This window comes from Rhineura floridana, chromosome 6, assembly GCF_030035675.1.
Source record: "Rhineura floridana isolate rRhiFlo1 chromosome 6, rRhiFlo1.hap2, whole genome shotgun sequence".
Classification (NCBI taxonomy): Eukaryota; Metazoa; Chordata; class Lepidosauria; order Squamata; family Rhineuridae; genus Rhineura; species Rhineura floridana.
The window spans coordinates 30,524,853-30,546,084 of NC_084485.1; the positions used below are offsets into that span (position 1 = coordinate 30,524,853).

The window sequence follows — 21,232 nt, forward strand, 5'->3', positions numbered from 1 at the left end:
ATTTATAAAACTTTACAAAAAACATCCAGTTTAAACACAGCCTAATAAAGCCAGCTCAGCTGGAGCAGAGACAAGTGTCTGATTTTATCTTTGCCTCCCTCCCTCCCTCCCTCTCTCTCTTGTTTCTTCCCACTAGAAAGAGGTTTAACATGTGGGGCAAAGTTTGCCATCCCAGAAATGCAATTTGCCCTTTCTGTGGTCCCACTCCAGTTATATTTTTTGCTGGTGCCACCCCCGCCCTCGGTACTATAACTTACAGCTGTTGTTGAAAGAATGCATGAGGGAGTTGTTCAAGTTGTTGAAAGAATGCCCAAGGGAGGATGTGGTATGGCTGCTCTCTCACTCTTTGCCATGCTGCAGCTGCCCACAGGTTCTCCTCTGCCCATATGTTTGAACATCATGGGAAACCTCTCTGTGCACTTTTTGAGCCAGAATCTTTGCTTGCCTGGAGGAGCTCTACGCTCATACATCAGTGTGCATTTGAACACCTATCCTGTGGCACTTGCATGAGAATGTGTTGTCACCTGCATCAAGCCTCTTGGAAATCCTGTAACTTCCTCATGTGGTTACAGGAGTCATTCAAGCCCTGTTCAGACGTGCCCTTTATTTACTGGCAAATGCATGGAGGATGGCTCAAGGCTGTGCCTTCTGGCCCACCCCTCAACATCATTCACCATGGCAGCCCTGTGCCCCTTGATGTCTGTGCATTGAGCATGGACACCTGCAAAGTGAGTAGTTCTTTGTGCACAGGTGTTCTTTATGATTTGGGAAGGTGTCTTTATGATTGCAACATGAACTAGCCAATCAGCACTCCACACAGCTGGCTTCTGCTACAAACACGAAGAACCGGTTGCTCCTGGGGTTGATTCTCTGAGGAGGGTTGTACACTAGACCAAAAATGGGCATGTGAGGATCTGCAGAAGGGTCATCAGTCAAGAAACGTACTTCTGTATTCATCCTTAGCAAATAGGGGGAGCAGCATCCAGTGGCTTTTAAAAGACTATGCCAAATGAGGAAAAAAGACCAAGCTGCTTTAAAATCTAATTGAAATAACAAACACCCTTTTGTAATGCTGTATTTTTAAAGTTTTGGTTTTGAATGTGCAGGAAGGCTTTGGAGTCAAGATGTCATCCTGCCTGTCACTTTTTAGAATAGATTACCCCACAGTTTACATACGCTAAGCTGTCGGACAGAAGCAAAATCCTGTGTTGCCTGCTAGTTTTTGGAAAACAGAAAAGCAGATTTCCATTACTCTTAAGCCTTTATTAATTAAAAAAATCTCTGCGACTTAAGACATAGGAAAACACTGATTTAAGCTTGCAGTATCAGCATGGGACTCTCTCAGATTAAAAAGAATGGCTGCAGACAACTGATTCACACATGCTTGTGCATTACTTGATTTCTTTACACCTGATTATTGTATGCCTGAAGAATGAAGGCTGAGTGTGAACTGACTCCATGAAAAGCATAATATGAGAGATTATATAAGATTCCTGCCTACAATATTAATATCTGTGATATTACAGAAAACTACAGTTAAAGTGACCACTTACTCATCGCCAAATAAAGAAGGCAAAAGAAGATAAAGCTTTGCATAAAAATTGCATATGCTAATTTATATGTTTAGATGCAAACTTAGAAATAATTATAATTTAATTAAAAATATAACATAGAGGGGAAGACTGTGACCAGGTGACCCACATGCCTGATCATTCTTCTCTCGCAGTGCTAAGTGTTGATGGGCAACTTCAAAGTCCCAAATCTCCCTTCTTAGGGTTCTTTAAATAGGACTTTACTGGAAAATGGAAATGGACTGCCTTCAAGTCGATCCCAACTTATGGCTACCCTATGAATAGGGTTTTCATGGTAAGTGGTATTCAGAGGGGGTTTACCATTGCCTTCCTCTGAGGCTAGTCCTCCCCAGCTGGCTAGAGTCTGCTCAGCTTGCCACAGCTGCACAAGCCAGCCCCTTCCTTGTCCGCAACTGCCAGCTGGGGGGCAACTGGGCTCCTTGGGACTATGCAGCTTGCCCACGGCTGCACAGGTGGCAGGGCACATAACCCCTGAGCCACTCACCGTGGGGGTGATCTTTAGCTGGCCCTTGACACCCAGGAGACAGGAGCAGGGATTTGAATTCACAGACTGAAGCATTTTGGTCTGTTATTTTCACTAAGATATTCATTTTCATGCACACTTCTCCCTGTGGTTCTTATATTGCTTTGGAAAGTGCAGATTTGATAGATTCAGCTTTAAATGTGAACTGATCGATTTCCTCCTCCCCCCTAGGGTTGCCATATTGCCCGGTTAGCCGGGTTTTACCCGGATTCTATGCATGCCACCCGGCACCCGGCTAGCCCCTTAGGTGGCCCGGATTCTCAGCTTTAATTCTTTTAAAAAAATAAGTTTCTAGGTGGTCCGGTTCTCGAGATATACATAAAAACGTCAGCCGCCCCCCTCCGACTGTTAAATCTTTCTTTAAACAGTACTGTATAACACTTGGTAGCTTTAACCCCGCCCGTTCAGGATTGCAGCCAATCAGGGATTGTGTTTCAGTTTCATTGACCTTAGGCAGTGTCTAGAAAACAAAATAGTGGTTTCACCCCCTGTTTATCTGAAAATCTCATAAATTGGGTAAGTATATACATTTCAGGTTTTTTTCCTCTTGTGTGCAGGAGTCAGATCTTGGGCAGTGTTTTGAAAACTTTCCCAGTGCTTGCTTTTTGTAAAAGCAATGCTAATCCCATATGCCCAGAGTAAATCCCATTGAATTCAATAGGACTTACTTTTGAGTAGACATGGTTATGAATGTGCTGAAAATCAATGGGACTTTGGAGTGAATGTAAAAAAGAATTGTGTTTGTGCCCTCCAGTCCTATTTTAAAGCAAGTAGGCAGGGCTTACTTAGGTATTACAGTTTTTATTCTGTAGGAAAGTAATACTGATTTTTTAAAAACTAATACTGATTTTTCTGCAATGACCAACTGGTTTGACAATAAACTATTATATGGGCTGTATGTATTTGTACATCTGCAGTGTCTGCGTGTGCGTGTGCGTGTATGGAATCTGTCCGACACCCCTGTGAGGTAGGGTTGGAAACCAAGGCAGCTCACAACAAGAAATAAAGCCATTTAAAATCCAATAACCATAAAAAAGCATAAACAGTTGCAAAACAGCGTAAAGTGGCATGATTCGGAATTTTGGGTTGTGTGAATGAAGTTGCTTATCACTTGAAGTTGCATTTCTGTCCCTGTTTGAGTAAGCCCTGCTGAATACGCTGGGACTTGCTTCTGAATAAATAAACCTAGGATTGCACTATAAATATCTTTACAGTTTGTGTAAATAATAAATATATTTGATAGTCATGCTTTTATATAAATATTTCTTCATTTATCATATTTTTGGTTGTGAGATGCTTAGTTTTTTGCCTTACTCATAGGAATCTTATTGTGGTTGGTATGGTATTACACTTAGGAAACTATTACTGCCTTTTGTGTTGTTTTTTTCCTATTTGCATTTCACTTATCTTTAACCTCACTCCGTTACAGCCATAGAAGCAACAGCAGCATATGCAAGATAATTAACTCTCATTAGTGATAAGAACAAGAATTTATAATTATTATTTCAATTAAAACAAGAGGCTTATCAATACTTTGAAGAGGACCAGATATTTATTTTCTTTCTGAGCCCAGGACTGGGTCTTTCATGATGCCCGGGGGGGGGGGGAGCAGGAGAGTAGTCCATAAGACAGACATCGCATTGGTAATCTAATTAGCAAGGTATGTGTGGGGTTGTTGCACACTTCCAGGCCCAGTTTCATTTTGAGTATGGAGGTGGAACCTGTGTAGATGTGGTTGATCAAAGGGAGAAGAAATTTTGAGTTAAGCAAAGCTCTGCTTTTATAAAACCTAAGAAACATACAGATACTTTGAATGTCTGAGTGCCTGCACCAGTGGAATACTGGAGGAACTTGTAAAGCTTGCTGCAACAGTATTTACAACTGAGCATGTGGTGTGAAAGACTCCTTTTCCTAACATTTTGGCTTCTTGTTTTTCTCCACCCACCACATCTTTGAAATATATCGTATATGGTTAACCGTACTGTTGCCCTGACTTACTTTATGTTTGTTGCTATTTTGCGTTTTTATTATGTTTTTATATTGATTGTGTATTTTTATTGTTTTTATTATATTTGTAAGCTGTGCTGAGCTCTGTTTTTAACAGCAAAAAGGCAGGATATAAATTCTCTTAATCAATCAATAAATACTCCATAGTGTTGGAAACTCGAGTCTAGGCATTTAAGGCTAAAAATGTTGCTTTAAAAAAAAAGATTTCTCACATCTTTCCCCAGGTTTTGGTGGTAATTCCTAGGCACAAAAACAAAACAACTGGACAATTCAAGTATTAATATGCAAATATTTGCATAATATGCAAATAATATGCAAATAATTAGCATAATATGCAAATACTTTACATACTATGCAAATTAACCTGCCCGGATTTGTGGAACTGGAATATGGCAACCCTACTCCCCCTCCCGGTCCCTACCTGCCTCAGAGGTTTGGTATGTGGGGCCTGTGAGAGGGCATTCTCTGTGGCAGCTCCTAAGCTGCGGAATTCTCTCCCTGCTGAGGTGCATTTGGCACCTTCATTATGTTGTTTCCATTGTACGCTGAAGACGCACCTCTTTACACTGACCTTTGACACCTGAGAAATATTATATATTTAGGATCTACCCTATTCTCTTGACCAGGGCCAGCTCCAGACTGCAGTGGGCCCTTGGGCACAAGATTGCATTGGGTTGGCAGCAGTGGCTGGCACTACCATTGCCAGTGGGGGCTTAAACCAGCCTGGCTGCATCAGCACTTTACTACATGAATGCCTACTATTATCCAAGATGGCAAGCATGCGCACACAGCATGCTGATGGAGCAACATGGCAATTCAGGAAGTGGCACAGCCAGCTCATGCCAGTGGCAGTGGGGGTGTTGCCTGGGAGCAGGGCCGGTGCCAGGCATGACTGGGCCCTTGGGCACCTGCCTGCCCCAGGCCCATGTCGCCACAGCACAACTCACCCATACAGTCAATGCAGGCTTCATTGTCCTACCTCCTATTTGAGTAAGTGCCTATAGGAGAACAAAAACACTCCCTCCCTTGGTTTGCCCATTCCCATCATAATTGATCATAGTGTAATGTTAACCCCAATTCTCTGAGTGGTGAAAACTCCAGGGGTGCACTGTGACATAAGAACATAAGAAGAGCCTGCTGGATCAGGCCAGTGCCCATCTAGTCCAGCATCCTGTTCTCACAGTGGCCAACCAGGTACCTGGGGGAAGCCTGCAAGCAGGACCCGAGTGCAAGAGCACTCTCCCCTCCTGAGGCTTCCGGCAACTGGTTTTCAGAAGCATGCTGCCTCTGACTAGGGTGGCACAGCACAGCCATCACGGCTAGTAGCCATTGGTAGCCCTGTCCTCCATGAATTTGTCTAATCTTCTTTTAAAGCTATCCAAGCTGGTGGCCATTACTGCATCTTGTGGGAGCAAATTCCATAGTTTAACTATGCGCTGAGTAAAAAAGTACTTCCTTTTGTCTGTCCTGAATCTTCCAACATTCAGCTTCTTTGAATGTCCACGAGTTCTAGTATTATGGGAGAGGGAGAAGAACTTTTCTCTATCCACTTTCTCAATGCCATGCATAATTTTATACACTTCTATCATGTCTCCTCTGACCTAAACTAAAAAGCCCCAAATGCTGTAAGCTTTCCTCATAAGGGAGTCGCTCCATTCCCTTGATCATTCTGATTGCCCTCTTCTGAACCTTTTCCAACTCTATAATATCCTTTTTGAGATGAGGCGACTTATGTTAGTATATCTCCGGGTACAGCTATAATCATTGTACAGGTATAAATATTGTAATTTTTGCATCGTTTGTCTTAGGCCCTTGAATGTGGTTTAAAGAAAGAAATATTTAATGGAAGACTTTGGGATATTTAAACACCAATATAGTTAATACTTTGTATATTGATATTCATTCCAGGCGACCGGGTGAACCTCCGCTAGATAAAGGTCTCATTCCTTGGCTTGGGCATGCTCTGGAATTTGGCAAAGATGCCGCCAGATTCCTATCTGACATGAAGAAGAAGCATGGTGATATTTTCACAGTGAGTATCGACTCTTAACTTCCTGGGTGGTGCCAAGTCTTGCCTCCTGCTCAATTCACCTTAGCATTTGATTTTACATTCCTGTTATGTGAAGGCAATGATTGCGTGTCACCTTTTGTGAGGCCCTGGTCCCATATCACCAAGGTTGTTGGTCGGAGGGTGGAAGAATAATAGTGCAGGTTCTGCCATTAGGTAGAATGCTAGGGGAGATGTTGCCAATACGGGACCCGTGGGCACAATAATGTCCTTTAGGTATTCCTCTAGTGCCCAGGCACTCCCTTTGAGACTCCATTCACTGCCCTCTTTATCATGACTGGTGAAGATGTTTACCCAATTCTCCCTTGAGAAGTACTTAGAGCTGACGAAGGAAGTTGGAAGAGTGACACTCTTGCCCACTTCCTCTTTCAGCTCTATGAGTTTTTCAAAGCGCAGATTAATTTTATTACATCCAACTTTTACCCAGATCACTTTGAAAACTGAAATGTGTGTGTGTGTGTGTGTGTGTGTGCACTTTTCTCCTTCTGTGTGTTGGGGTGCAGGGGCTTATCCAAGGAGGGGGGAGAAAAATGACTGGAGGTGAAGGTGCCCCAAATATCGCTCAAAAATCTAGATGTACCCAGAAATAAGAAAAGGCTGGTGTGAGCCCTGTGCTGGGGGTGGGAACAAGAATTGTTGCAGGATGGAATTGTTGCAGGATGGAACTCTGTGTGCCATGTGGACTGACCTGCACCCCTTCAGCTAGCACACTGTAGTGGAGGACAGTGTCCCATCACCAGTGCTGATGAAGTAACATTCAGATGTCAATCCAGTCAGTTTCTGTACATGAAACGAGGAGGGCACTATCTGTATCTTGTCCTTTGCCTCAGGCAGCATAATGTCTTGCACCAGTCAGCAACTTGAGTCACTAGTGCTGTAAAAGAAACCCAAAAATTGTCTCAGACGCCTATGAAGCAAGGGATCCCAGAAAGCCATTCCAAATGGCAATCAAGTCTCTAGATCTTCTGTTCTCCTTCACTTTTCGTATTTTGTCTCCTAGGGAAGCCCTTGCGCTATTCCTCTTTGCTGCCAACTCGCTCCAGGTAGTTTACAAACAGAGCAATCCAACCCCCTCACACTGGAATGGTGAAGGGCTTGGATTGAGCAGAGGCATCCTCTCCATTCTGCTCACCCAGCTGAGCCAGCCTGTTGCCAGTTGGTACCGATCTCCCCCTTCTGCCTGCTGAATGTGCGGGTGGGTGGGAGGCCTGCTCGTAGAGCCCGGGCATTCTGAGGGGAGAGAAGAGGGTGGCAGGGCTGAGCCAGGCCAGCCCTTGATCTCCTGGATCCTAAGCCAGTTTCCCTGTTGGTGCCAGCCACCATCAAGCCCTATCTAGACCCAAATGAAATGCAGTGCATTGGCCCTCCCGCTGGCCAATTTGTTACTCCAAAGAGCAAGAGAGAATGCAGCTGCTGTGCCTTCTACCCTATGCCTCTACCAGTCGCTGTGCCAGGCTCCTTTCCTGTCGGCATCTGCCAACAAAATCCTCACTTTGCCCCACAACCATCAGGAGAGGGAGGTGGGCAAAATGGGAGAGCTGAAGGAATGGGGGTGGGACAAGGCAGAGCAGCTGCATCCTGCCTTGCAGCTTTTCAAAAGTCAGGCACTATCTCCAGATGATGACCTAGCAATCTTAACTGCATAAGCTTTGTGAACAAAAGAGCATACAAGAATAGTTTTTATGTGATCTTCCCTTTACAGGTCACAGAGCAGCTTCAGTTTTACATACTGTCATAGAGCCTCTGTGTTTAGACAACTGGGATCCATGCAGCCTGCTGTTGCTCAATTCTTAATTCTTCAGAGAAAAAATAAATTCATACCTAATAGGGAGATCTTGAGCCATCAGGGAGCATAAACCATTCTTTCTGACCCACAACCCTCTTTTGTTGAAACTCTAAACTGTGATCTGGCATTGCTTCAACTAATAGCCCTATCCACAGTATGACAGTAATCTCATAATACTGTTCTACATTTGGAGAAAATTTGGGGGAATCCTTTAAAGATGCATTAATGTCTTTAGGTTTCTTTATTTATTTTTATTTTAGTTTGCAAATATACCAGAAGGGGAAAATGCATTAGCGTAGCACAGATAGCTAACCTTTTTGACCAAGGAGCTACATTTAAAGTTTGTTTGTTTGTTTGTTTGTTTGTTTATATCCCTCCCTTTCTCCCAGCAGGAGCCCAGGGTGGCAAACGAAAACACTAAAAAAAACCCTCTAAAACCTCTTAAAAACATATTAAAATAAAATATCTTTAAAAACATATTAAGACAAAACATCATAAAATATATTAAAACAAAACTGCTGCATTTAAAAAAAAACAGCTTTAAAAACATCTTAAAAAGCAATTGCAACACAGATGCAGGCTGGAATATGGTCTCTTCTTAAAAGGCTTGTTGAAAGAGGAAGGTCTTCAGTGGGCACTGAAAAGATAGAATCATAGAATACAATCATAGAATCACAGAATAGTAGAGTTGGAAGGGGCTTACAAGACCATCGAGTCCAACCCCCTGCTCAATGCAGGAATAACAGAGATGGAGCCTGTCTAATATTTAAGGGGAGGGAATTCCAAAGGGTAAGTGCCACAGCACTAAAGGTCAGCTTCCTATGTTGTGTGGAACAGACCTCATGATAAGATGGTATCTGCGGGAGGCCCTCACCTGCAGAGCAGAGTGATCAACTGGGTATATAAGGGGTAAGATGATCCATCAGGAATCCTAGTCCCAAGCTGCATAGGCCATTGTACACCAAAACCAGAACCTTGAACTGGCTAAAGGGCAGCCCGTGCAATTCTTTCAGCAATGGGGTAACATGTTGGTGATACCCTGCCCTAGTGAGCAGTCGCACCACTGCATTTTGCACCAGATGTAGCTTCCGGACCAATTTCAAGGGCAACCCCACATAGAGTGCATTACAATAATGCAGCCTGGAGGTTACCAGTGCATGGACAACAGTGGTCAGGCTATCCCAGTCCAGAATTGGCCACAGCTGTCTTACTAGCCGAAGCTGGTAAAAGGTACTCCTAGCCACTGAGGTCATCTGGGCCTCTAGTGACAAAGATGGATCCAGGAGCATCTCCAGACTATGGATCTGCTCTTTCAGAGGGAGTACGACCCCATCCAAAGCGGGCAACTGATCAATTTTCTGAACTCAGGAACCACCAACCCACAGCACCTCCATCTTGCTATGATTCAGACTCAGTTTATATTAGCCCTCATCCAGCCCATCACCGAGTCCAGGCAGTGGTCCAGGGCTTGCACGGCCACTCCCGATTCAGATGTTAAGGAGAAACAGAGCTGAGTATCATCAGCGTACTGCTGAAGTCTCGCCCCAAATCTCCCGATGACCACCCCCAAGGGCTTCATATAGATGTTAAGCAGCATTGGGGCAAGATGGTACCCTGTGGCACCCTACAGCACAACTGTTAGGGGGCTGAAAGTCAATCACTCAATGCTATTCTCTGAAAATGACCCTGGAGATAGGATTGGAACCACTGTAAAACATTGCCTCTGATACCCATCTCACCAAATCGTCTTAGAAGGATACCATGGACAATAGTATTAAAAGCCTCTGAGAGATCAAGTAAGAATACCAGGGTCACTCCCCCCTGTCCTCCTCCTGATAAAGGTCATCCATCATGGCAACCAAGGCCAATTCAGTCCCATAACTAGGCCTGAACCCAGATTGGAATAGGTCAAAATATCGGAGAGTACTTGCAATTGCTGTGTCACAACCCTCTCAATCACCTTCCCTAAAAAGGGGGTATTTGCTGTTGGAATGTATGAGGTTCAACTCCAACTTGTGGGTTGAGGCTGCATGGAGCTAAATGCATAGCTAGAGAGGAGACCTCTTGGTTGCTAGCCTATACCTGTCCTTTGATCTCCTGCTGTCTCTTCTTTCCTACTTTACTGATATGCAAGGAATGTTGATATCAGTTCCTTCCCACCTTCCCACAGTCTTTCTTCTTTCTCAAGAGGGGAACAGACATCTTTCCTTTGTCTCTCCCTCTCAACCAGCATGAGGGCTGCACTGGAACCAGTGCAGGCTGCTCCAACTTAGCTAGTTAGCTAGATATAGGACTCTTTCCTATCAAGCATGTACTTCCAGAATAAAGTAGTTCTTTCTTATTTTAAAGCTTAAAGTCTCTGTCTGACTAATTTGCAGGGAAGGTAGAATCTTAGCAAAGATTCAAACACACACACACAAGCTCGCTCAAAACTCTCCGCAGCGCAGCATTTCAACACTCTCCGACATTTGCAACCGGATGGTAATCGTCACAAACCAATGGGTCCAGGGTGGGCTTTTTCAGGAGTGGTCAGATCACCTCCTCTTTCAGGGCAGCTGGGACCCCTCCTCCTGCAAAGATGTGTTGACCATACCTTGGATCCACCTGGTCATACTCCTTCAGTAAGCTTTAATAAGCCAAGAAGGGCAAGGGTCGAGGAAAAAATTGGCCAGTCCTCTGAGCACCTCATGCTTTGGTAGTCATAGCCAAAGTTGCCACTGAACACTTGCTCTTGCACACAGATACGGTGCTCACCACACCTACAGCACATGTAAACCCACACATACCATGCACACAGCACAAACATTCACCATACCTGCAGACCACACAAATGCCACGCCCATCACAGTGGAAAGATTTCTCCATCACAACACTGGGCTGAAAAAAGAGGTTTAATCCTCTCCACCCTGCCCAGTGCTGCACTGGGGAAAAAATCATTTCCCACCAATTTTCCACCCATCGCAGCACCATGCTAGGAGAAGAGGAACCATTGCTCCCAGATCAGTGTTGTGATGGGGAAGAACATGGGGGTGAGATCCAATTAAAATTGCTTGGTGGGCCTCATCTGACCTGTGGACTGCAGCGTCGCCACTCCTGGTGTACCATATGCATTGTTGTTGTTATTTAGATTTGTTAGTCACTTGTTACCCAAAAGTCTCTAAGTGACTTACCACATTGTTAAAAAACAAAAATATATATCATACCATAATAATGAAACAATTAAAAAAAAAAAACAACCCTATACAGGCACAGGGAGCTTTGGCCTCGCACTGAAAACAAAACAACATCATCTCAAAATGTCAAATGCCTGGGGGAAAAGGTAAGTCTTTACCTGACATCGAAAAGATGTCAATGAAGGCACCACATGGCCCTCACTGGGGAGCGCATTCCATAGATGGGAAGCCATAACTGAAAAAGTCATCTCCCTTCTCACCATCCTCCAAGCCTCCCTCAGAAACGGGACCTGGAGAAGGGCTCAGAAGAAGATATAAGGGTCCGGGTAGTCATCTTGGTGTGATAATATAACACTCATATCCTCATACTCAAGGATCACTGCCTGATCTTGATAGCAGGCTGCACATTTTATTATTTATTTATTTATTTGATTTATATCCCACCCTTTCTCCCAGTAGGAGCCCAGGGCAGCAAACAAAAGCATTAAAAACACTTTAAAATGTCATAGAGACAGACTTTAAAATATATTAAAACACAACAACCATTAAAAACATACTAAAACAAAACATTTACATAGTGCCTTAATGTTTAGGTACAAGAATTTGCAAGCATGTGCATAGAAACAAGATGCAACACTTATGTAGAGAATGTCTAGAGGGGATGGAAATAAATGGCAACTCGAGCACCAACCTTGTAGCCAGCCTTCCTTGTTGGATGGGGCAGCCACATTTCTAGGCAGGACATTTGGAGGGGAGAGGCGCAGCAAATCTCCCCTCCCCAGTGGTAGAGAAGACATGAGGACCAGGCCAGGGGAAGGAAAAGGCAGTGACCTTCCCTGTCACTCCTCCTTCATCCAGAGAGTGTGCTAACTTACATGAAGGAAGTTTAATCTGTTAAATTGTCTCACCCTTTTCTGAGAGTTCCCCAGGAATACCAGACTCAAAAGCTTGACTTTGCCTATAGCTACAGTCCTCTTTTACCTGTGGCCTGCCCCTGTGTTCTGCTTTTTCATGAACTGAACTACTTTGGTAATGACAATGAGCTCCTGAGCTTGGCTTTGATGCTGGATTAGACATCTCAGTTTTAGATTCCTCCTGAAAAAAGAAACTAGTCCACACTGCTGGTTTAAGGAAGGGCAGAAAGAAAATAAATACTTTAGGGTGTGTTCATTAATTTATTCTTGAGAATCCCTCTTTCTAGTCTTGTTCCTGATCTTTAGATTTGCCTTCCTGTTGGACAATCAAGGGAAAGCTTTTTAATTTGCTGCTATGTAAAGGACTAATTAAACAAGTGTACACTAATTGTGGAAAGCAACTGGATTTTTTTAACTGGTTGCTCGGTTGATATTTCTGTGCAGAAACCCTGACAAGGCCTCATGCTGAGCTGCACACATTGGGAAAATCAGAAATTAGGCCTGGGTTACAACCTAGGTGGCCAGCCAGCTAACTGTAGAGCACACAGCAATATTTCTACTCCTCTAGGGCTGTTTCATCCTTTGGCATGAAGTACTCAAGCAAAAGAAGATAAAATAGTCACTATGACTGTGAGTATAGTGAGTGCTTTAAAAGAGTAAGGGTAACTTGGGGTAGCCATTTTTTCAGATCACTTTATCTCTTTATTTCACCCTTTAGCAATAAGCACCCAATCCTGCCCTACTCGTTATAACAACTGCAGAATAAAAAAACCTCTTACTTCTTACTGCAGGCAAACAAACATGCTTCTTTGTTCCTGGCTGGCTAGAGAACACAACTGACACTGAGCCTGAAAAGCAGAGCAAAGGAAAGTCTAAGGGGTGGAGTCTAACTCTCACCCATAATACAAAGTTCTAATATTTAACTCTTCAAGGGTCATCTTATGATACAGGCTGTTTTTTTCAGGATCACATAAGTAATTATAGGAAAGGAAAGTCCTGTGTGAGCAGATTTTTGGGGACTCTTCCAGATGAGGCTTTTGCTATGCACTCGCCCAGCCTTATTCACTGAATTTTTCAGAGGGTCCTATTCTTATATTGCTCCTGTTCTCAAAACAAGCTATTATTCTTTAAATGGAGGCTGTCATTGTCTGTCATGTCACAAATTAAAAAGAAGAAGATTTTCCCCAAAAAATCCTAGGGATGATGAAGCTCAGCTCTGGGAGGGGAGGTGGTCCCCCCCCAAGCAACAGGACTAATACTTACACCAACAAGAATGTTAAAGGCACCTCCCCCCAAAAAACCTGCAAAGAGTACACAAAAACGTCCCTAGTTTCATTTACAATACTACAAATACCTCTGAAACTGAAAAGGGAACTCTGTAGCCCTTCAGATGCAGTTGTATTCCCCCCCCGTCATCCCAGACTATTGCCATGTTGGCTGGAGCTGCTGGGAGTTGGAGTCCAGGAACATCTAAAGGGCCACAGGTTCCTCATTCCTGCTGTCAGGCCCAGCACCAGCGGACAGCCAGGTTGAACTCTGGTCAAGGGCCCCTGCTGCTGGGGCTGGGAGGTTGGAACTCACACTCCACGATTCCTGCCAGCATCAGATTGTAGGGCATGATCTCAGAGCACACTCCCAGGCAACACCACTCCCGCACATGTGTGCAGCTGGAGTATGCTTAAATATGCCCAGTTGTGTCACCTCTTGCAATGCTGCGTCAGTGCGTCACCACACATGTCTGCCATCACCAAGATGGCAGCAGGGGTTGTTGATGCCCCCACCACCATGTGTGCACAGCACACTGATGTGGCGACGCAAGAGGATGAGCTCTAAAGATGGCGGCGTAGCGGCCGGATGTGTTCTCCGAAGCTCCACGAACTGGATTGATAATATCTTACCCACTACACCTCTCAAATGAGTGCGCTTTTTAGCTTACTCACCCCCTTTTCCGATGCAGCTTTGCTGTGGAGAGGGAGCAGGAGTAGGAGCAGGAGCGGAGGCGGCGAAGGAGCGTTGCGTTCGGCTTGCCTTTGCCTTGGGTGCCGAAGGCCGCGCCGAGCATCGGTCTGCCATCAGTGGTGAGAGCGCTGAGGAAGGCAGACGAGCTCGGGGCATTGCGTGCGGAGGTCACAGAGAGCCTGAGCCCAACGGTGGTGAGAGCACCGTGGAAGGAGACCAGGCTCGGGGCATAGAGGAGACCGCGTGGAGTGGCATTGGAGGAACAGGACGGCCGGGGTGCGGAGAACAATGTGGGCGCCTGAGTGAACACCCAGGGACGGTAGAGCAACCCGTCGGTGGTGAGAGCACTGACGAGGTTGGCTCAGTTCGGGGCGCGCCCTGGCGCAGCCCGGCACGGAGTAACGACAGTGGGCGAACATCGCATGGAGTGATTGAATGTGAAGGGCTGTGGGAAACATCCTGCCCAGCGGTGGTGAGAGCACCGCAGGAGGAGGCCAGGCTGTTGATGGCGGCGGTGGCGGCAGACAGTAGGAGAACGCTGCGGAGGGTGAGAACGCCGCGAGGAACAATCAGAGTGTGGGTGTGACTTGGAGCAGCGGAAGAACGCCGTGGAGAATGACTAGAGACTGAATGTGATTGCTTTCTCTCTACCCCCCCCTCTCTTCTTGGGATACGGTTTACACTGGGAGCGGCAAATATAACCTCGCTTTATAACACTTAGTGGTTGGAAGATTTTATTACTTAATTGGGGGGAGTGATTGGCCGCCATTTTATAAGTGGTTGATTTTGTTTTTGTTTTTGTTTTGTTTTTGTTCTTGGTTTGTCTTGACGTGAGTGTGTGTGTGAGTGTCTGTGTTTTCTGTGTTTTATTATGTGCCTGGGAGAGAGGACTTTGCACCGAGCGGGGGGACTTGTGGGGGCCCCAATTAGCGTAGTGATGGGTAGCGGGAGGTATGGTGATGGGAGAAGGACATGCCAGGTAAGGGGAACTCGGCCCAGACAATTAGTGGCTGTGCCCTGTTCCAGTCCTTCTCACACCCACAGGGTTGCTGCATGTCCTCTCAGCCAGCTCTCGGATCTTCAAGAGCTGCTTTTAAATGCCAGATCGGTACATAATAAAACCTCCCTTGTCCATGATTTAATTGTGGAGGAGGGGGCCGGTCTGGCATGTATAACCGAGACATGGGTGGGCGAGCAGGGAGGAGTTGCTTTCTCCCAGCTCTGCCCACCTGGGTATATGGTTCAGCACTATGGTAGATCCGAGGGCCGGGGAGGTGGGGTTGCTGTGGTCTATAGGAGTTCTCTCTCTCTCATCAAGCACCCTGTCCATGTGACTACTGGTCTGGAGTGTCTCCACCTTGTCTTGGGCCATAGGGACAGACTGGGAATTCTGTTGGTGTACCGTCCACCCTGCTGCCCAACAGCCTCCCTAGCTGAGCTGACAGAACTGGTCTCGGAGGCACTGTTGAGATCCCCTAGACTATTGGTACTGGGGGATCTCAATATCCATGCCGAGACTACTTTATCAGGGGCGGCTCAGGACTTCATGGCCTCCATGACAACCATGGGGTTGTCCCAATTTGTTATTGGCCCAACACATGTGTCGGGACATACTCTTGATCTGATTTTTGCCACTGGACATGGAGAGGGTGATCTGGAGCTGGGGAATTTTTCATCTATTCCTTTGTCATGAACAGATCACCGCTTGTTGAAGTTTAGACTCGCAGCGGCCTTTCCCCTCTGCAAGGGTGGGGGACCCATTAAGTTGGTCCGCCCCCGGAGACTGATGAACCCTGAGGGTTTTCAAAAGGCTCTGGGGATTTTTCCGGCTGAGAAGACTGGCGCTCCTGTCGAGGCCCTGGTTGAACTGTGGAACACGGAAATGACCCGGGCCGTTGACACGATCGTTCCTGCGCGCCCCCTCCTATGTAGAGCTCATACAGCTCCATGGTATACCCCGGAGCTGAGAGTGATTAAACAAGAGAGGAGGCGGCTTGAGTGCAGATGTAGACGAACTCCTGGCGAATACAATCTTGCACTGGTGAGGGCCTGTACTAAGCAGTACTCAGAAGCGGTGAGAGCAGCAAAGAAGCAATATTTTGCTGCTACTATCAAGTCATCTCTCTGCCGCCCAGCAGAGCTTTTTAAAGTTGTCCGAGGGCTATTACATTCTGGCCCTCAGGACATTATAGAGTCATCGGAAGCTCGCTGTAATGAGTTTGCCAGGCACTTTCAGGACAAGATTTTAAGTATCCACCAGGACTTAGACTCCAATATTATAGCAGCTGAACCTAATGAGGTATCCAGAACACAGTCTTGTACTCATTTATTGGATGAGTTTCAATTGGTGCAGCTTGAGGAAGTCGACAAGGTGCTTGGACTGGTGCGTGCGACCACTTCTGCTCTGGATCCTTGCCCCTCTTGGCTGGTAAAAGCTAGCAGGGATGGAACAGCCGGCTGGGCCAGGGAAGTGATAAATGCCTCTTTACGAGAGGGAGTGGTCCCCAGCTGCCTGAAAGAGGCAGCTGTTAGACCACTTCTAAAGAAGTCTTCCTTGGACCCAGAAAACCTAAATAACTATAGGCCGGTAGCGAATGTTCCATTCCTGGGCAAGGTCTTAGAGCGGGTGGTTGCTAACCAGCTCCAGACACTCTTGGATGAAACCGATTATCTAGATCCATTTCAATCCGGTTTCAGGCCCGGTTTTGGTACTGAGACAGCCTTGGTCGCCCTGTATGATGACCTGTGTCGGGAGAGGGACGAGGGGAGTGTAACCCTGTTGATTCTCCTTGATCTCTCAACTGCTTTTGATACCATCGACCATGGTATCCTTCTGGAGCGACTTATCGAGTTGGGAGTGGGAGGTACTGCCTGGCAGTGGCTCCGCTCCTACTTGGTAGGTCGGCTCCAGAAGGTAGTGCTTGGGGAGTATTGCTCGACACCCTGGGTTCTCCAGTATGTGGTCCCACAGGGGTCAGTTCTGTCCCCCATGCTCTTTAATATCTATATGAAGCCGCTGGGGGCGGTCATCAGGAGTTTTGGAGTGCGTAGTCATCAGTATGCTGATTACACGCAGCTCTACTTCTTTTCATCTTCTTCAGGTGAGGCTGTCAATGTACTGAACTGTTGCCTGGCCGCAATAATGGACTGGATGAGAGCTAATAAATTGAAGCTCAATCCAGACAAGACTGAGATGCTGTTAGTGAGCGGTTTCTCTGATCAGATGGTGGATATTCAACCTGTGCTGGACGGGGTTACACTCCCCCTGAAGGAGCAGGTTCGTAGTCTGGGAGTTCTTCTAGATCCTTCATTGTCACTTGAGGCCCAGGTAGCCTCGGTGGCACGAAGTGCGTTCTATCAACTTCGGTTGGTAGCTCAGCTACGTCTTTATCTGGACAGCGATGACCTTGCTTCAGTTATCCATGCTCTGGTAACCTCAAGATTGGACTACTGCAATGTGCTTTACGTGGGGCTACCTTTGAAGACGGTTCGGAAACTGCAGCTCATGCAAAACGCTGCGGCCCGATTGTTGACTGGGACCAAACGATCCGAACATATAACACCTGTTCTGGCCCGTTTGCACTGGCTGCCTATATGTTTCCGGGCCAGATTCAAAGTGTTGGTTTTGACCTATAAAGCCTTACACGGCATGGGCCCGCAATACCTGATGGAACGCCTCTCCCGATATGAAACTACCCATACACTGCGTGCAACATCGAAGGCCCTCCTCCGGGTACCAACTCATAAAGAGGCCCGGAGGATGACGGCAAGATCTAGGGCCTTCTCAGTGGTGGCCCCCGAACTATGGAATAGTGTTTCTGACGAGGTGCACCTGGCGCCAACTCTGCTCTCTTTTCGGTGCCAGGTTAAAACGTACCTCTTTTCCCAGGCATTTTAATATTTTAATATTTTAATATTCTTAGTATATTTATTACATCTTAGTATACTAGAACAATTATGTAATAAGTTTTTAGTCTTTGTAGTTTTGTTATGTGTGTGGTATTGATATGTTATTTTATTATATTGTATTTTAAATTTATGCTGTTCACCGCCCAGAGAGCCGTTGGCTGTGGGCGGTATAGAAATTGAATAAAATAATAAATAATAAATAATAATAATATTTAAGGGAATGCATGCAGGGGGCAGGGCCCTGCTGCGGTATGATGCCAGCCCTGCCTGCTCTAGAAAGATGACTAAGGCCCATTTACACATTACCTTGCAAAACAGATTCTTGTCGAGGACTTCATGTTTGCTCAGTAAAAGTGCCCATTGCATGGGTAACTCTGGCTTGGATCGCACAAGTGCTGCCCACACCAGTATCACTGTGGGACAGTTCAGTGAATGTAGAGTATGGGATTTAGAGGCTTATACAACAACTTTGGATATGTCATTCCTCAGCCAAGTCCTCCATATAATAGGAACCATATTGGCTTATTTCAGAACTTTCATGAGAGTGAATCATGTAATGTTTGCAGTGCAGCTTTCACTTTATAAATCTGTGACACATAATTGTAATTGTTTTTTATTTCCTGGGGATTTACAATGCTTCTGGTTAAACATGAAACTGGAAAGCAATTGCATGGCTTGTCGCTATTTCTAGGGCCATGCTTTTATTTCCTTTAAGTAGATTCCTATTTTCATGATTCACTTGCTTTGTATCTATTTCAGCTTCGAGCAGCAGGGAAATTTATCACCGTCTTATTGGACCCACATTCCTACGAAGCAGTCCTTTGGGAGTCTTGCTCCAAGCTGGACTTTGGCCAATATGCACGCATTTTAATGGACCGAATGTTTGATGTCAAGCTGCCGGATTATGACTCTAATGAGGAAAAGGCCATGCTGAGAATGTACGTGCAACTTTTAGGTGGAAAGAGCTTGCAAAAGCCAATACCATTATTATGGGTGGTATGCAATGCAAGTCATACTCAGAGTAGACCCGCTGAAGTTAACAGACAGGTCAGTGGGCTGAGAGAGAAAGACAGTGGGTGGGGATGTCCTCCCATGAGGTGGTGGTGGCAGCATCAGCTGCACTCCTTGTTCCTCTTCCTCATCTTGGTTCTCCTCAGAGATGCTAGGCCATCTGGACCTCCATCATGATGCTGGCAGTGGTGGCTTTGATTCCTCAGTTCTCCCTCACCCACCTGCTCTTAGTTGACGGGGGCGGGGGAGAGAAGAAGGCATAGCATCTCCTTCTCCACCCCTCCTGACCATACTTAAAAAAAAATTAACCTCACCCTCTGAATAAGTTCAGGGATGGATCTGGGGTGGGATGAGTGGTCCCATCTTTCGGATGGGGCAGATTGGCCCTCCTCAGGACCCACAGATTGGGGCCACGGGGAGGATTGGGAGTTCTCTGCACAGCACTCATTTCAGAGAGGGGACACTCACAGTCTTACCTGGAGATGCCAGGGATTGAACCTGGCACCTTCTGCATGCAAAGCAGATGCTCTTCCACTGAGTTGCAGCCCTTCCTTGAGAGCAGCAGGGTATCGTAGGGGGTATGGGGTAGGCTGTGTGGCATACATAGCTCTGTCCACTGAGAATTTGCTACCATGTCCTCTCCCCTCCCCAGTGTTTTTGCCGAGTGGGGTGCCTCACTCTGCCTAATGGCAGGGCTGGCCATATTCCTTCCTGTGCTAGGTTGTTTTTCCCCAGGAGATTTTTTTGTAAGGCTGAATTCACAAGAGCTTCCCCTTTCCCTTAAACTTCAGCAATAACACAATTTTTATCTAATGTATGTCATAGTTTTAGTAATCAGTTTTTAATCAGGGGAATAGATCTATCTTTTTGATTTTTGAACCATCAAAATCTTTACTGTTATGAAAAGATTTAAACTAATTTTTCCTAAGGATTTCATTATCTCCTTCCCCAGGTATTTTATACCAACTTTTCCCAAGTAGTTTAACATTCATATTCCACTTATGTCAAATTCCCAGCATGTGAAATTAAAACACCAGGGAGAAGAAAGCTAGATCAGAATCCATTTCCATGACATGCTCATGTCACATGGGCAAAGAGTTTCTGGAACTGGGAAACGTTTAATCATGTTCCCACCTGCATTCTACTTCCTTTATTTATTTACCTATTCGTATTAGGTTCTCAAATGCAAAGATGTATCACTGAACACTAAAGTCAGGATCATTCAGACCATGATATTCCCGATCTCTGTGTATGGATGTGAAAGTTGGACAGTGAAAAAAGCGGATAAGAGAAAAATCAACTCATTTGAAATGTGGTGTTGGAGGAGAGCTTTGCGGATACCATGGACTGTGAAAAAGACAAATAATTGGGTGTTAGAACAAATTAAACCAGAACTATCACTAGAAGCTAAAATGATGAAACTGTGGTTATCCTCCTTTGGAAGCTAAAATGATGAGATTGAAGTTATTTTCCTTTGGACACATAATAAGAAGACATGATTCACTAGAAAAGACAATGATGGTGGGGAAAACAGGAGAGAGTAGAAAAAGAGGAAGACCAAACAAGAGATGAACTGATTCCATAAAGGAAGCCACAGACCTTAACTTACAAGATCTGAACAGGGTGGTTTATAACAGATGCTATTGGAGGTCGCTGATTCATAGGGTCACCATAAGTCGTAATCGACTTGAAGGCACATAACAATTCTTACATTTATGTATAGACCTGGGGCAGACGGTACCATATTTCCTACACCTGCAGAAATATGGCATGGGAAAGCTCTCTCCAGTTCTGTGCCAAGTGGCATGCCTGAATGTGTGCAGTTCTAATTCTATTCCAACCTATAAAGCAGGTATGGGGAACCCATGGCCCTCCAAATGTTGTTGGACTTCAGTTCCCATCATCCCTAACCACTGGCCATGCTGTCTGGGCCTGATGGAAGTTGGAGTCCAACAACACCTGGAGAGCCACGGGTTCTCCAGCCCTGCTTTAAAGATCCTTACAGAAAGAGATGAATAAGGAGCTTGGCTTTGTACCTATTGTTGTTTTAAGCCTCTTCCCATAGAGTCTCATATTTTTAAGGGTGTCTGGTTTTATTCTTTCATACTTTCAAAATATCTGGCCTCACCACAAGCCACATTAAACCCTTAACACTGGGTGGGGGAGGTGCAGGGGAAGAAAACAGTTTCAGAACATAAACAGACCTCAGAGTTTACATTGGCAAATGAAAAGAAAACAAAAACACTGGAGAAATGTACGTTTGACGGAGCTGGGGCCATATAACTTGAAG

The 21,232-nt window shown here is 45.5% G+C and overlaps 1 protein-coding gene across 4 annotated transcripts in view; it reads left to right on the plus strand.

Moving 5' to 3' along the window:
* The window catches only part of PTGIS (prostaglandin I2 synthase), an 83,983-nt gene that overhangs the window by 18,459 nt on the left and 44,292 nt on the right, over positions 1 to 21,232 (plus strand). For 3 of the 4 annotated variants that reach the window (XM_061631340.1, XM_061631341.1, XM_061631339.1), the window contains exons 2-3: positions 6,031 to 6,154; positions 18,691 to 18,869. In XM_061631340.1, the coding sequence (XP_061487324.1) occupies positions 6,031 to 6,154; positions 18,691 to 18,869 (303 nt within the window). Of the gene's footprint in view, positions 1 to 2,573; positions 2,632 to 6,030; positions 6,155 to 18,690; positions 18,870 to 21,232 lie in introns of those variants that run through there. The other variant, XM_061631342.1, reaches the window with a different exon arrangement.